We start from the raw sequence: 17,346 nt of genomic DNA on the forward strand, positions 1-17,346 counted from the left end.
AAATATCAACCCTTTTAATCCTCCTAATGCTCCTACAGAGTAGGAATTATTATATCCCCATTTTAAGGATGAGGACACTAAACAAGAGATACAATAACTTGTCCAAGGTCACACAGTTAGTAAGTGATAGAGTCCAGAGGTGAACTGGAGTAGGCAGAATAATGTACTGGTTCCCAGAACCTGAGTATGTTACATTGTATGATGGTAAGGACCTAGTACATGTGACTAAGTGAAGGATCCGGGATGGGAAGATTACCCTGGATTATCTGGGTGAGGTCCTTATAAGCAAAGAGAGGGAGGCAGGCAGGTGTGAGGAGGAAGATGTGATCATGGAAGCAGAGGTCCTGTGATGCTGTCCTGCTGGCTTTGAAGATGGAAGGGGGCCATGAGCCAAGAAATGTAGGGAACCCCTAGAAGCCAGAAAAAGCAAAACAGATTATCCCCAAGAGCCTCCAGAAGGAACTCGGCCCTACTGACACCTGAATTTTATCTCGGTGAGACCCGTTTCTGACTTCTGACCTCCAGAGGTATGTAATGATACATTCGTGGTAATTTGTTACAGCAGCGATAGGAAACTAATAGAAAACCCCAGACGGCCTGGCTCAAGTCTGTGGTCTGAGACACTGCAATGCTGCCTCTTCAAACGGTCCCGGAAAAATACTGTTAGTCACTTTCCCAGAAAGTTTGCTGTGACTTACTCTCATTAGCAGTGATAGCCCACCTGAGGCCAGGAGAAAGGACTTAGCTGGAGCCACTTTGCCTCAGTTAATGAGATCGGTTTGTTCTGGAACGGCCAGTGGAGACCCTGCTGGTCAACCTGACTCCAAAATTGTGGCACCAGGCCCTGGTCCTTGGCTTTGCCGGCTCTCAGCCTCCCCAAATCACCCAAGAAGGCACGGCCTCAGAGCTTGAACCTCTTGATCAAACACAGGACACTTATTCCAGGCCAGCCGAGGTTTCCTGGAGAGCCCAGAGTGTGAGGGAAGCATGTGGGCTGCCACTGGGTCAAGAGCATTCAGCTCCTCCAGCCTGGGGAAATCTGATGTAAGTGACAGAGACCCATCACCACGAGGCAGGGCCGGGGACTGAGGTAAGCGGCAGTTGAAGCAGAGCCAGGCAAATGTGGATCTGACCTCAGCTCTGTGCCCTTGGCAAGTCACTTAACCTCTTTGCACCTTTGTTTCTTATCTGTAAAACAGGGATAATCCCCAACTCATATGGGAGTGTTATCATGCGAGGATCAAATGAGACAAGTCCTACATAAATGTTCTCAACAAAGGCTTCGATGACTGTAATCGACTGTACTATTAATACTCACCAATGATACTATTAACAAGAAATGCTGAGCGATTATGGAAAGAACCAATAACTCTGCAGAGGGCAGCTTGGCAATAGCCATCAAAATCACCGATGCATTTATCCTCTGACCCAGCAATCCCTCTTCTACGTATCTATTCTGTAGCTCTATCTCTACCCTGGCATGATAATATCTGTACAATGCAAAACAGTATGTAAGAGCAAAGAACAGAAACAACCCTAGGCAATGAGTTTTATAAATCAGGATGTGTTCCATACAGTGGAAAGCTATGCAGCTGTAAGAGCTCCAGGAAGCTCTTTATATGGAAAAATCTCCATGGCAAAATGAGGATAGTAATAGGAGAAACAGAAAGATTAAATGAGTTAATATATATATAAGGTTAGAATAGTGACTAGCATACAACGAGTGTTCAATATTTGAATTATTATAATGTATATTTTAAATAAAAAAACTTGGGGTGCCTGGGTGGCTTAGTCGGTTAAGTGTCTGCCTTTGGCTCAGGTCATGATCGCAGGGTCGCAGGATCGAGCCCTGAACTGGGCTCCCTACTCAGCCGGGGAGTCTGCTGCTCCCTCTCTCTGTGCCCCTCCCATTGTTCATGCTCTCTCTCAAATACATACATAAATAAATAAATAAATAAATAATCTTTTAAAAATAAATAAATAAATAAAATCAACAGGATGCCACCTATTGTGTAAGAATGAAGAAAAGTTAAGAATATATTCACATTTGGTTGTATTCGAATAAAAACATTTTAGAAGGATGCACAAGTTAATGAAAGTGGTATGGATGGGGCAGGGCAGAGGCGGAGTGAGACATTTCACTGTAAGCCTTTTAAATTGCTTCCATGTTTGGGGTGCCTGGCTGGGTCGGTCAGTTGAGCGCGTGACTCTTGATCTCAGGGTTGTGAGTCTGAGCCCCACATCGGGGTAGAGATTACATTAAAATATATTTTTTTAAAATGAAATCTCTTGATTGCTTTCATGTTTGAACCTTGTGAATGTATTACCTATTTTTTAAATGAAGCAACAGAATACTAATTAATGTGGGCAACTATACAGCGTGTAGAAATAGGGGGAATTAAATAAAACCTGCTGTCACTTTCCCTGCTTTGGACCCATGGGAAGGGCTGAGTCTGAAGTTAGCCTCCCTTCTTTAGAAAGAGTGTTCCAAGCCTGGGAGGGGTACATGTAGGGTAGCCTGGCTGGCGGGAGAGCAAGACCTTCTGGGTTGACCATAGTCTCTGCTGGGCCCTATTCCTAAGCCCCGTCTGCCCTAAATGGGGTCTCCCTAGGGAGAGTGGCTCCGCCACTGGCTGGAAGCAGCATCTCTGTGAGGTGGTTGGCCGGCATCAGGGGCCCTGGGTCTGAAAGCCCCCAGCCTTCTGATAAGACTGAGGGGCAGACCATAAACTGGAGTGACCCATCAAGGGGCTGCCACCCGGGACCAGGACAGAGTTCCTTGGCCTAGGAGTCCTTCACCCTCACTCGAGGAACACTCACTGAGCCCCAGCTGTGTGTGTGGCCCCTTGTGGGAGGCAAGGCGAGGTGGGCATGTGCCCCCAAGGAGCTCCATGGCCAAAGTCCGAACTTAACACAGACATAGAGAAGAATAGCTCTAAAGCAAAATGACAGTTGTTTGCTCCTGGACTACTCAAAAGAATGAACTAAAATAGCATAGAATTAATAAGAAGTTGCTCCAGAAAGTGGCTGGAATACACCAGAATTAGGAGTAGAACATTGCTTAATTCTATCCCAGCAATCCAAATGAAAAGAAATATGGAAAAAACTTCCACGCTCTCATTCACAAAAAGCAATTTTCAAATGCTTAAAAAAAACCCATAGACAAAATTCTAGCAAAAAATATACATATGGAAAAAAAAGACAAAACTCCACTAAGAGAGAAAGTCTAAAAAACAGAAAAATGTACTAAGGTCCCAGTTGGAGAGGCTAAATATTATGGTTATCAATTCTTCTCAAGTTAATATAAAGGCTTAAGATAATTTTATTTTTTTATTATTTTTTTAAGATTTTACTTATTCACCTGTCAGAGAGAGAGAGTGAGAGAGAGCAAGCGAGCACAAGCAGAGGGAGTGGCAGAGGCAGAGGGAGAAGCAGGCTCACCACTGAGCAAGGAGCCCTGTGTAGGCTCGATCCCAGGACCCTGGGATCATGACCTGAGGCCAAGGCAGACGCTGAACAGACTGAGCCACCCAGGAATCCTGGTTTAAGGCAAGTTTAATCAAATTATAGATAAGATTTTGAAACTTCACCAACTGATTCTAAATTTCACAGGATGGAATAAACAGATCAAATAGTTAAGAAATTTGGGGGAAATCTGTGTCAGGAAGGGAAATTTTCTCTGCCAGATAACACAGGATAGAGCTACCATTTTTAAAAGAGTATGTGTGGGGCGCCTGGGTGGCTCAGTCGCTTAAGCATCCTACTCTTGGATTCAGCTGAGTTCATGATCTCAGGGCTGTGAGATGGAGCCCCATGACAGGATCCACACTGGGCCTGCTTAAGATTCTCTCCCTCTCCCTCTGCCCCTCCCCCCAAAGCACATGCTCTCTCTTTCTCGAATACACACACTCTCTCTCCCAAATAAATAAATCTTAAAAAAAAAAAAAAAAGAGTATGTGTGGTGCTAGTCTCAGAGGAAAAAGAAAGATCAGCAAAACAGATCATATAGGCCCTGGTATCTATAAGAATGTGACAGTTTATGGCATAAAGAAAGCATCCCACATTAATGGACATTGAACAATTCCATTCAACAACTGGGATGGAGAAAACTGGCTACCAGGGGGCAAAAAGCAAGTTAGAGCTTGCTTCATACATCACACACTCCAACACTCTGATGGGTCACAGAGTTAAATATAAACCGTGGCACCATAAAGATATGATCGTTGACGATTTACTTATGATGGTAAAGACCTTATAGCCACCGAAGAAATGGAAGAGATCATACAATCGACAGTTGCGACTACCTAAAAATTCAAAACTACGTATTTTCTGAAAAGACATTTACAACTTCCTATCATGAGAAAAGCAAGTTCCGGAATGCTACGTGCTGTTTGTTTTGTTTTAGATGATTATAGAGATTGCCAGAAGGAGAGGAAACAGTCTGTATTCATGGGAGTTAGTTACTTCTTTCTCTTTCTCCCTCCCTCCCCCTTTTATCTATTTAGATCTTCCAAAAATTTCCATAATCACTCGAAGTGAAGGAGTTTGGACTTTAACTGGGAGGCAATGGAGACCTCAAAAACATTCCATCTAGGAATTACAAAGCTCTTCCTCTTCCTCCCTGAGATGGATTGCTTCGCTTACCCGTTTATGACTGTTCAGTGAACTATGTTGTTGATATCTTAATAAAAGCCTCCACACGTTTCCTGGGTTCTCAGTCTCCCCATCTGAAAGCTGCCCATGTCTGAATTGCTGTGCCAAAGGCCATGGGACAGCAGGAAGGGTATGGGTTCTGGAGGTGGACAGCCTTGGGCCTCAATCTGAGCCCTTCCGATTCCAAGCGACACGGCCTTGAGTAGATGACTTTCTCTCTCTAGAGTCGTAGCTTCCCCATCTATAGGGCTGGTAAGGACACCTCTCATAGACTGTTGCAAGGACAAAGATGGGCTGGTGGATGTGAAGTCACCTGCATAGTGCCAGCTCCACACTGGACATTCTGGAACCATGGAAGAAGGGGAGGCGTTAACTACACGCGTACATACAGCAGGGATAGCCCTGCTATTGGTGCGCGAACCTCTCAGCCTCAAACATCCCACTGGAAACGCACAAAGGCAACATCACACTGAGTGTGGTCTCTGGGCTGCCCCCTTCCCACTGTGGTCAGGCCACTCCAGTGCAGCCACGCCTCCTGCAGAGACCACAGAGGCATGCCACTCCCACTGTTCTAGGAAACTGGGTAGCCTGGACATGCGGAAAGCAAACATGCTATGAAAATGGGACCTGTGGAGGAGAGCTGGCTCCAGAGCAGGACTCCAGGGCAGGGCTCGGCTTTGCTGAATGGCAACTGAAAAACTCTCGCCTCTACCACCCTCCCTCCCTCCCTCCCCCAGAGCGGCGGGGAGCTTTCACTTTGGTGGAGCAGCAAAAGCAGCAGCCTCCCCTGTAGATTCAAATGATAAGCTAGAGGCCAAGTGAAGGCGCCCATCAGTCATTTACACAGGAGTGTGAATGCATTTAATCAGACTGGTTTCCTGCTCTCTGCCCGCGAACAGAGTCGAGGAAAGATCTCTGAAGCCGGGAGAGGAGCTGGGTAATTGCGGAGCCTGGGATACCGAGTGTGAAAGCATTATTCCTGATGACCTCCCCTCCTCCAACCACTCACTGGTGGAGAAGGTGGTGGCAGAGATGGGAGAACCCGAGGGCTCAGAGAGGAAGATACTAGAAAAGCAGCAGCAAGGAAAGGTGAGAGGAGAAAGCCTTGTCTGTTTCACACTGTCGTCTTACGCCGACCCCACACTGGAGAATGATGAAGTTAGTGCTTTTCCTTCCCACTCGTTTCCAGGCAGTCCCTGCTCCAAGTCGGAGGGCTGGCATACCCACGCTGGACCGTGTTCGGAGAAGCCACGTCCCTGCCCTGTTTATGGCAGTGAACGGCACTACCACTGAAAGGCCACTCAAGCCAGAGACCAAGGAGAATGCCCCCCTCCAACTTCAACAACTTATTATTAATTTTGGTTGGTTCCTTTCATTTACCCAAAAAAAGATTATTAGGTACCAACTATATGCAGGCCTGGCGCTAGGATGTAAAGGCACTCAGGGTAGAGTCCTGGTTCCTAAATTTGTCCCATCAGTTCCCATTGCTACCACCTTTGTTCTAGCCTCAGTCACCACTTCCCTCTTTTGGCACTGTCCCCTAAGGCCTCCCTGCCTCTGGTCTCTCCAATCAACCCTTCCCAGTGCCACCATTATGGTATTTCTAAAATGTGATGATCACTGGGGCGCCTGGGTGGCTCAGATGGTTAAGCGTCTGCCTTCGGCTCAGGTCATGATCTCAGGGTCCTGGGATAGAGTCCTGCATCGGGCTCCCTGCTCAGCGGGGAGTCTGCTTCTCCCTCTCTCTCTGCCTCTCCCCCTGCTTGTGCTCTCTCTCTCTCAAATGAATAAACAAAATCCTTAAAAAAAATGAAAAAAATAAAAATAAATGTGATAAGCATCATACACTGAGATGATGACAAGGGCACCCCTCAGAAGTACAGTCAAAACGGTATTAAGTGCAAGACATTTTTATTTATTTTTTTAATTATTTTTTTAGCTTTTAATTTTTTTATTTTTTTTTTAATTAAAAAAAAATTTTTTTTATTATATTATGTTAGTCACCATACAGTACATCCCTGGTTTCTGATGTAAAGTTCCATGATTCACTACTTGCGTATAACACCCAGTGCACCATGCAATACGTGCCCTCCTTACTACCCATCACCGGTCTATCCCATTCCCCCACCTCCCTCCCCTCTGAAGCCCTCAGTTTGTTTCCCAGAGTCCATAGTCTCTCATGCTTCATTCCCCCTTCTGTTTACCCCCTTCTTTCTTTTTTTTTAATTTTAATGTTTAAGACATTTTTAAACCATCACATGAGTTAAATGTTAATAAAGGAGAGTCAATTTTTGGAATAATGTTAGATAACCTGGGGGAATTCACTGAGTTTTATAATAATGCACTATAATTATACAGTATTGAATACTAGTGAACATGGATGAGATAGGAATTTACGTGCCAGGGAATGCTGCATGACAACAAGACAAGGTTTATCACACGGACAAGCACAGTGATCGTCAAACTATTTAAATCTGATCCAATTCGGGGTGCCCGAGTGGCTTAGCTGGTTGGGCATCCGATGCTTGGTTTCGGCTCAGTCACCCTCTGCCCCTCCCCCTGCATGTACACACACTCTCCCTCGCGAGTGCTCTCTTTCACAAATAAATAAATATGTCTTTATATCTGATCTAATTTCAGTAAAGGAGATGGCAAAAGAGATGGAAATAGCTAAAAGAATCAATTAATTAAAGCCATGAATGAGAAAAACACTATTTGATGATTAAGCTAGCAATAACTTAATACTCTATGAGTGCAGTGACATATGGTACAAAGAGGCAGCTCTTCTACTCAGTCATACCGATCCTGAACTCCAACAGCTTTGGCAGAACAAATCCAAGTTGTAAAAGACGCCAAAGCAGGAATTTGTTACAAAATTCAAAGACTAAAGTTAATCATTAAATGTTAATAGAAGCTGGTAAAACAGAACACAGGCAGTAACTCCTTATGTGCGGCAAACACTGTTGACAGTCCAAGTACTTCCATCAGCACGTGTACAAAATGATTTTATGTAACCCTGAATGCACATGTGGTTCTGATCTTCATTACTCATTCGGTGATCATTAAATAAATCAGTTCCCCCCAAACTGTAGTAATACTGTTAAGATTACGAATTGGAAAAACCTGGAAATAATTAAAAATCGTAATAGTGATGGTGATAGAGGAAAAAGAGGAAAATGAAGAGGAAAAGAAAAAGGAAAAAAGAGAACGAGTAAGAAAATTTCACTGAAATAAAGAGAAGGATTATATTTTCTTTTCTAAGATTTTGTTTATTTATTTACGAGAGAGAGAGAGAGAGAGAGAGGGAGAGGGAGAAATGCATGAGCAGGGGGAGGAACAGAGGGAAAGGGGAAGAATCCCAAGCAGACTCCACGCTGATTTGGAGGCCGACGTGGGGCTCAATCTCATTACCACGAGATCATGACCTGAACTGAAATGAAGAGTCAGATGCTTAACTGACTGAGCCACCCAGGCCCTCTGAAATAAACAGAATTTTTTGGTTGAAGGAGCCTGCCGGGTTCCAGAATAATTTGATACAAAATGCTCAACACCAGCACAGTTTGGTTAAATTAATAAACTTCAAGAATGAAAATATCTTTAGGTATCAAGACAGAAAAAGGAAATAAATTTGGCCTCAGGCCTCTCCTCATGAACATTTGATGCTGGAAGAGAACGCAGCAGTCTACAAAATTCTATAGGCAACAGTGTGACCCAGATATATTATACCCAGCGAAGGTATCATTCAAATAGAACGGCAACTGATAGACGTTTTCAATACCAAGAGACTCTAGAAATTTGGACTGCTTATTGACAACATCCATCCAATTAAGAGCTGAATCAAAATAAAGGATTTGCAAGAAGGAGTGCCAAAGTACAAGGGCCAGGGCCATGCACGAGAGCCATCTTAACAGAACCAAGATAGGTAGATGGGAGTGGGCCATTCTGATCTCTTTCAGCAGAGACTCCATTACTACTGTCTAAAACGGAAGTGTTTCATTAAGAACAAACTATAATGACTCCAACCTCTTTAATGTATCAGCAATATATATATATATTTTTTTTACTCTTAGGTATTTCAGGAAACATTTTAGGATGAAGAAATATTTCTTTGAAGTTCAGTAAGTCCAATTTTATTTCAGTATCTTCTGCTTTTGTTAAAGTCAAGGGAAATTAAATTTATTACTGCTTCAGTAGCATGCTTCCTTTTAATAATCCACTTCTGAGGGAAAAAAAACACTCTGAGTTCTAAACAAGCAACTTGCAGACTCCTTTTTTGCACTGCAGCCTGGTTGTGAGGTGAGGACTGGCTGAACGGAGAGGCCAGCAGTGCCAGGAAAGGCACACATAGTTTGCAGTCAGGAAACCCTGCACCCGTTCAGGCCTTGGCTCGGACAAGCTCTCCTATTTGGGTTAGCTCCCATTAACGCACTGGCCTCTTGCCTCATTTGTACAATGGCAACAGTTCTGTTCCTCAATAATCTTTCAAGAAGGTATGAGAATTAAGATGACAACCCAGGAAAAAACAGCTCAAAAGACAGGCAAGTACTTTTATATTAACAATATGTATATTAACTCCAACCAGAAGTGCCCGTCTCTGCCCAGACAGGAAAAGGGAATGCTTCTGTTGGAAAGGGACTGCCCAGGTGCCAAGGGGTTGGGGAGCTTCACTGGAGGCTGGCTTCAAACCTGTTTCCTGCACAGACAGGTAGCTGATCCAGTCAGAAACACACTCAAACTAGGCCTAGAATTCGGGAAGCAATTCTTGCTCCCTCCTGCTGGATTTGAGGATGAGGGTGCCTACAAGGGCCTCTGGAGCTGCTGTAATCACCTGGCACGCCGTAGGGAGAAAGCCTTCTGTGAATGGAGCTGACTTGGAGGAAAGCCATGGCCCCAGAAATACAGAGAAAATAGGTCCTGGTGCCAAAATTTGAATATCTAATCAAGTAGGGTCAGAAGCCAGCCACAGCCCTCTTCACCTCTTACAGAAGCCATTCATTCATTTTCGCTTAAGCCACGAGATAAAAATTTGTTACTGATTTACACATTTGTTTCAGTTGGAACTCATACAGACAACCCTCCGCAAGGTTCAGCTCGCATGTCCTTTTATCCACACATTCAACCAAATCTACCTTCGAGCTCCCCCCCTCCACCCCACCTGCCACCATGAAATGAAAAGCAGTTGCTCTTGACGATGAAAACAAGTCCCTTGGTGAGTTCATAGAAAAACTTAGAAATGGATTATTTGACTGTGTCCTAACTCCTGGCAGGAGCCTTCCTCCTGTCCATGTGGTGCTCCTGGACCAGCTCTCAATCCCAGTAAGATCATCAATCCCCAAGAAGATGCAATTTACTGGTAACTCCTACAGAGGGTACCGGGAAGGCCCAGGCAGGGCCGGGACTAGGCCAGCCAGACACCTGTGGTGCAAACTTTCGGGAAGCACCTGGCTTCGTTCATGAGGTCAAGGGGGCTTCTTAGAGTTGGCACCTGTGGCATCTGGCTTTCATCAGGATGGCCCATCAGGATGTCTTTTCCATTTCCTTCTCACTTAGCAGCCCTTCCTTGCCACCAGCTCTGCCACTGCACGCTGTCCGCCTCTGCCCTGGACCTTCCCCTGGGCTGTCCAGCCTGCTTCTCCCTGACCCGTCGTGAATCATTCCAACTTCCGGTCTTGGGAACTCTATCCCCAGTATATGATCTCATCACACCTTTCAAACTGGATTAATAGGTCTTTTGTTTTTTCCGCTCAACTAATTCAAATGCTTTCTGGCTACAAGCTTTGATGGCTCTGAACTAATTCCCCTACCCCGTCCAGCCAAGCTTTGGGATCTGACACCCAGATATGGGTCTCAGCTCCACCTGCTGTCCTAGACCCATAATACTCTTGGGTGGAAGGCACTCCCCAGCACTCCCAAATACACATGATGGAAAGGCTGGCAGTCCCCCTGACGTCCAGGTCAGGCAGGCCCTGGGAGTGTGAGATTTGGGCCTTTTCCCCAGCCTTCCCCCTCCGCATTCTTGCAGGCCTCATCCCACCCGGACCACGGCCTCCATCTCCTAATGGGGCTCCCTTTCCCCTGGTGCAGATTCTTTGCTTCAGTCTCTGCTGGGTGCATATACCCAACAGTATGGTGGTCAATCTCCTCAAATTCTTTGTGGAATGGGGTGAAATGTAAATAAGCATGCAGACAAACAAACAAATGCTGGCCTCCTGTCTCCCAAACCTACCGGCTTCACCGAACCACAGTGCAGAGAGAGAATCTGACCCTCCCACCCTCTACCTTAATACCCATCAGTGGCTTCCCACAGAACCCCTCCAGGGTCCCCTTCAAAGTACGTTCTATAGGCCATTCACTGGTAAAACAAGGACTGCATGAAGAAAGAGCAAGCTGAGAACATTCTACGTCCCAGAAATGAAAAGAGAGAGTCCTAACTCCAAGCCCCCCATGTCTGCCTCCAGCTCCCCCTCCCAGCCCCTGCCTTCAGGCATACCCTTTATTCCTGAAATGCAGCAGACTTGCTGGTGCCTCTGCCTTTGTACCTGCTGCTGGCCCACCCCACCCTGCCCCCCATGCCATTTGTCCTTTCTTACGTATCAGGCTAAATGTGACACCCTCCTGGAAGCTGCCTCCCCCAGCCAATGTCTTTTCTAGACGACTCGCTTTTGTGCCTGCGCTCCTCCTGCTTTCTGCCCTTAACAACTGACAGAGCCCAGACACCGCTGTGAGCCCTGTGCCGGGCAGAGATACGAGCAAGGAAGCGCAAGGTAGAGGACAGGGTGAAATCACACAAGCTCAGGGTGAGTAGGTTTCCTGTTGGCAGTTGACAGCCTTGAGGGCTAGTTGCAGATCTGGTTCTTCTACCAGACTGTGACCTCACAGAGCGCCAAGCTGTATCTGTTCATAGCGATACCCCAGTGCCTAGCGGTCGGCCTGCCACATAGGAGGAAGTAGGCTGAAAAAATGTACTCCATGGAAATGGCAATCGATCGATGGATGCCAGTGGCCCCAGGGCAGACACTCCCAGGCTGAGTTCTAAGTCTAAAGCCACCTCCGGTGCTGCTTCCCAACCTGAGTCCTAACTCGGCTCTGCGTCAAAGGATGGAGTGGTTTATTACTGCACTGTGACCTGAAGAAAGCTGTCGGTTATTTATGGCACTGAAGTTTTGTGCAGAAAACAGAAGTTGAGGGTTTCCAGTAACCACTGGCAAATTGTGAAACAATGTGAATTGTGAGTGTCTATATGTAATTTTTTAAAAAATATTTTAGTTTTTTACTTAGAGAGAGAGAGAAAGAGCGTGCGCCCCTGCGAGCACAAGTGGGGGTGGGGGGTGGGAGGGGCAGAAGGAAAAGGAGAGAGAGAATGCCAGGCAGACTCTACCTTGACCGCAGGCTCGATCCCACGACCCCAAGATCATGACCTGAGCCCAAACCAAGAGTCAGACGCTCAACCAGCTGAGCCACCCAGAAGGCCCTCTGTGTATGATTTTTACGCAATTTTTGAAGCCATCCACCTTGCTCAAAGGAGTGGAATCCTGCCCTCTTGGCTGGACCAGCCTTGCCCATTGTACCTAGAGAGGAACCCACTCCAACCCCTACATCAGACTCCTTGTAAGCTACTAACATCTTGCTTAGAAATAAGAAAGGGGGCACCATGAGAGGTATAAAGGAGATTTTTAAGAACTCAGGATGAATGGGAAAATTTTCCAGAAAATCTGACTCAAGACCCATAACACAGCAATACCAGGGAGAAAATCTACTCTTCAAAAAAAGTACTAGTTTCAGATAGTTTCTCAAGAAACTTCTATAAACCCAAACTATGTATGTTCTTTAGCTGTTCTAGAGCAGAGCAGAGCAATTATAAGAATAGGAATTTAACGCTGACTTAGTACTTAATATGTGCCAGGCACTGTCCTAAGCAATCTGTGTGTATGTGTGTGTGTGTGTGTGTGCGTGTGTGTGTTTACCATGTAAAAAAAAGCTTACAAATTCACTGAAAGAGATTAGTATAAAATAGGTCAAAAACCTTGAAAGAGATCATAAATATTCATAAAAATTGATCCCATTTATAAATATAGATAATAGCCAAAATAAAACAGCACTGAATGGAATCTAGCTATGAATTAAAATAATAGTATATTAGGACCAAATAGGGTTTTTCCTCCTGTGAGTCAAAAAAATGCCTCGAGGGGCGCCTGGGTGGCACAGCGGTTAAGCCTCTGCCTTTGGCTCAGGGCGTGATCCTGGCCATTACGGGATCGAGCCCCACATCAGGCTCCTCCACTATGAGCCTGCTTCTTCCTCTCCCACTCCCCCTGCTTGTGTTCCCTCTCTCGCTGGCTGTGTCTCTCTCTGTCGAATAAACAAATAAAATCTTTAAAAAAAAAAATGCCTCGACATAAAGAATCACTGCTATCTAATTCATCGCACTGAAAGGTCAAAGGACACCTTCATAGAATCCCAAAGAACACCCATCCCTGAGTTAAAAATAAACATAGCAGCCACAAAAAACTCTTAAGCTAGAAGTGGGAGGCAACTTAATGAATGTGATTTTGTAAAATTATCTGAGGAAGCCAATAATAAACAGCGTAGTAAATAAGCAAAACTCTCATGAAAGCTAGGAATAAGATAAAGTTGCCTTTTCTTTTCTTTTCTTTTCTTTTTTTTAAGTTGCCTTTTCTAACCACTTCCTCTCACTCTTCAGTATTGTTCTGACGGTTCTAGTTAATAAAACAAAGCTACAGGGGGGTAACAAGTGTAAATCCTGGCGAGAAAAAAGTTCTTATTATTTGCAGATGACACGATTTGTTGACCTAGGAAATCCAAAAGAATCAATTGGAAAAACTTACAAGAATAAAAGAGCTCAATCAGATGGCTAATATAATAAAAGAGAATTAGAGGATGTTAATGATAACCAGCTAGAAATGGTAATGGAAAAAGATTTTATTCACAGGGTCATTAAGTATTATGAATTTAACTATAATTTAAAAGTTCAAGAGGTATGTCCATAAAATATAAAACTCAAAAGATATAACCAAAGATGAGGACAACTCTCCCCAGATTTAAGACAATTTCAATCAAAATCCCAATGAATATGTAAATTCTGAAACTGCATCAACTGTAAGAACATAAGAAAAGCAAAATCACTTCTGGAGAAGAATGGGAATTTGCCCTACGGAATTCCCTATGGCAGTAAGGATTAGCACAGGAACAGTCAGATCACCAGCACAGAACAGATATTTACAAACATACCCGTGATTATTTGGGCATTTAGCACAGGATGAAAAGGGCATCTGAGATGAAGGCAAGAGTGGATTATCCAATAAAAGTTGTTGAGAGAACCAGCTCTCCATGAGAAAAGTAAAGTGAGGAATCCTACTTTATACCACAAAGAAAAATAAATTCCATACGAATTAAAGATTCAATTAGAAACATAAAACCATGAGATTATTAAAACAGAATATAAGAAAATATTTTTAACATTTGCCTGCGGGAAAAAAAAATCTCTCCTAGAATGATCAAAGCAGGACACCATTCAGGAAGAGACGAATGAGCTGGATTCTACAAAACGAAAAACTTAAACATGATCCCTCACAGGAAATGAAACGACAAAGGTGGAAAGGAGAAAACGTTTGCACTGTTAGTGGCTCTTGAAATTACAGACTAATTTCTTGACGAAAAAAACCCAAACAGGCAAAGGGCCTAAATAGGCAATTCACGAATGAAAGAAAAAAACAAGGGCCAATAAACATATAAAAAGCCACTAAATCTGAATCTTAACAACAAATGAGAAAATCCCAATTTTGATGTCTGTCTGTTGAGGAATGTGCTGGAAAGGCATTCTGGTAGAGCAGGTGGTAAAAGTCGAGCAGGAAGCAAGCCACACTCAGTTTTAGGAAGAATGCAGCTCTGAGTGTGTCCCCAATGGGCAAAGAATAACTTAGCTACACAAATCCCCAAGGAGCACCCCTAAGAACCTTACAGGAGCAATCTGTTGAGATCGGGAAGAGTTCACACAGGTATGCTAACCTTTTTGGCTAAAAAGGGGAAACTTAGACTTTATAAGACTATATACCCCTACCTGTGCATATATTCACAAAGAAACCCTGGAGACATTCAAAACTGGTAACAATGATGAACTGTGAATGGGGGAGGGAGAAGTGGCAGGGATTAAGCCGATGGGGGCAGAGTGAAATGGAGCCTTTGCCCCCTCTCTTTACAAACTGTGTAATTTTTTGAACCATACAAATGTATTATCAAAAATACTGAATTAAAATCCTTTGCTGTTCAATAAAAATAACTTTAAGTGGATTCAATTTTTTTTCCATACAGACATTCTGAGATAGCACGGTGCTATGGTTTTGACTTTTCAGAAACTACCTGCATCTCATTGAGAATCTAACCATATACCCACACTCCATGGCCATGCCACGGAAAATTCCACTGTAAGACTTTCTAAAGGGCAGTTTGGTAACATGTATAGAAGAGTAAAATTTTTATACCCCTGCAATGCAATGGCATGTTCAAAATTCACCCTGCAGAAATTACTGGATAAGTGTGTAAAGATGATTCTGCAGCATTATTTATTACAGGGAGAAACTGTTAACGATTACTATCCATTCGCATGGGATAACATAAACTGGTCACGGCCCCAGATGCTGCTAGTCTGCGGACCACACACTGACTTGCAAGACCCCAGAAGCTCCTTACCCCACATTCCCCGCTGTGTGACTCTTTGGATCTCTGCTCACCTCACCTTCTACCCGGCTCTCGGATGTGCCACCCCACCCTGGGCCGGCGGGCTCACCTCGTCAGCATCGGGGGACGATGGTTGGGGTTGGAGCAGAAGATGTTGTTGGTCTTGCGCGTGCCATCTAGGAACTCCCGCACCGACTGGCTACGGAGCTCCGCCAGGGGCCGGGCCTCGTGCTTGAGGAACCACTGGTGCGCCTCGAAGCACTTGGCACAGAAGAGCTGCTCGCACTCGAAACACCAGAAGTCCGCAGATTCTTTGCAGCGGGCGCAAACGGCCTGCGCGTCCACGATCTGCCTGTACACCGACAGGCGCCGCTGTAGACTCTCGAAGAAGACGTTATCCAGGGCCAGTGAGTCAGCGCCTGGGGGCCCGGGCGCCTGGCAGATCGGGCACCGCATGTCCGGCGCCTTCAGGCATCCCGAGCACAGCGTGTGCAGACAAGGCAGCAGCTTGGGGCACTTGGCTTCTGCCTGGCAGCCCTGGCAGCGCAGGAACTGGAACTCCTCCTCAAAGGCTTGCTGGGGGACCAGAGAGGTGGGGGTGAGGCCTGAAATCCAGGAGCCCCCACCCACCAGACCGGCTCCCGAGGCTGGAGGTGGGAGTGGGACTCCATATTCCATTCCACGCAGTCGCTGGATGATACAAAACCTGGCTTACCAGGACCACACTCCCCCACTTACTCAGGCCTTCCTGCTCTCACTCCACAACGTACTGGGCATCTACTTCCCATAAGACACAGGACTAGGCCCTGAGATCCACGGATGGATAGGCTAAATCCCTGCCTTCCTGGGACTCGGTTTAGAAGGGAGCTCCATTAAGTGTGTCTCCTGTAACAGCACATAAAGTGCTTAATGTGGTTTGGTGGCCCCTCAAAAAGTGAAACAGAGGACTACCATATAACCCGGCAATTTCACTCCTAGATATATTTCCCAAAATAACTGAAAACAAGTACCCAGATACTTGTACACCCATGTTCAAAGCACCGCTCTGCACAAAAGCCACAAGGTAGAAACAACCCAAGTGTCCATCAGTAGATGAATGGATAAACAAAAGTGGCTGTCTCCGTTGGTGGAGCATGTGACTCGATCTTGGGCTTGTGAGTTCAAGCCCCACGTTGGGCGTAGGTTACTTAAGAAGAAAATCTTTACCAGTAAATACATACATACATACATACATAAAATGAAAAGGAAGGCCATTCTTATACATGCTATGAGAACCTTGAAGACATTATGCTAAGCAAAACAAGCCAAACACAAAAGGATAAGTATTGCATGGTCCACTTACAGGACATCTGGATTAGAAATCCACAGCAACAGAAAGTAGTGTAGAGGTTACCAGCAACTGTGACAAAGAGGAAATAAGGAGCTACCTACCGCCTATGGAGTACAGTTTCTGTTGGGGATGATGAAAAAAAATTCTGGAAATAGATGGTGGTGATGGTTACCCAACATTGTGAATGTATTTAATGCTGCTGAAATGTACGCTTAAAAATGGTGACGTTTTTGGGGCGCCTGGCTGGCTCAGTCGGGGGAGCATGCAACGCTTGATCTCTGGGCTGTAAGTTCGAGCCCCACACTGGGAGTAGAGATTACTTACAAAAAATAAAATCTTTAAAAACATGGTAAATTTTATGTTATGGATATTTTACAGCAAAAAAAAAAATAAAATAAAAAGCGCTTAATACAGTACCTGGCACATGAGGAGTGTTAATAATTAAGTAATATTACTCCTAGTTGTAATAATGCAAGTAATAAAAGTTCCTGAAAGAGGGTGCTTTCATGAAGGGGAGCCAAAGGGCCTGGGAGAACATAGAGCAAGGGATGTAAGCAGCTCCTTTGGGGGAGAAGGGCAGCTGGGGAGTTTGTCCGGGAGAAGACTGAGGCAAACTTCCAGGAGGAGGACCTAGTAAGCCCCTTGCGGGGGGGGGGGGGGGGGGGGGG

General features: G+C 45.0%; 1 protein-coding gene across 11 annotated transcripts in view; it reads right to left on the reverse strand.

Annotated features, from left to right (window-relative positions):
* Positions 1-17,346, reverse strand: part of PML (PML nuclear body scaffold) — a 40,783-nt gene that overhangs the window by 22,645 nt on the left and 792 nt on the right. For all 11 annotated transcript variants that reach the window (XM_008708492.2, XM_008708502.2, XM_008708496.2 and 8 more), the window contains exon 2: positions 15,458-15,924. In XM_008708492.2, the coding sequence (XP_008706714.1) occupies positions 15,458-15,924 (467 nt within the window). The remainder of the gene's footprint in view (positions 1-15,457; positions 15,925-17,346) is intronic.

This window comes from Ursus maritimus, unplaced genomic scaffold (assembly GCF_017311325.1).
Source record: "Ursus maritimus isolate PB19 unplaced genomic scaffold, ASM1731132v1 scaffold_27, whole genome shotgun sequence".
NCBI lineage: Eukaryota > Metazoa > Chordata > Mammalia > Carnivora > Ursidae > Ursus > Ursus maritimus.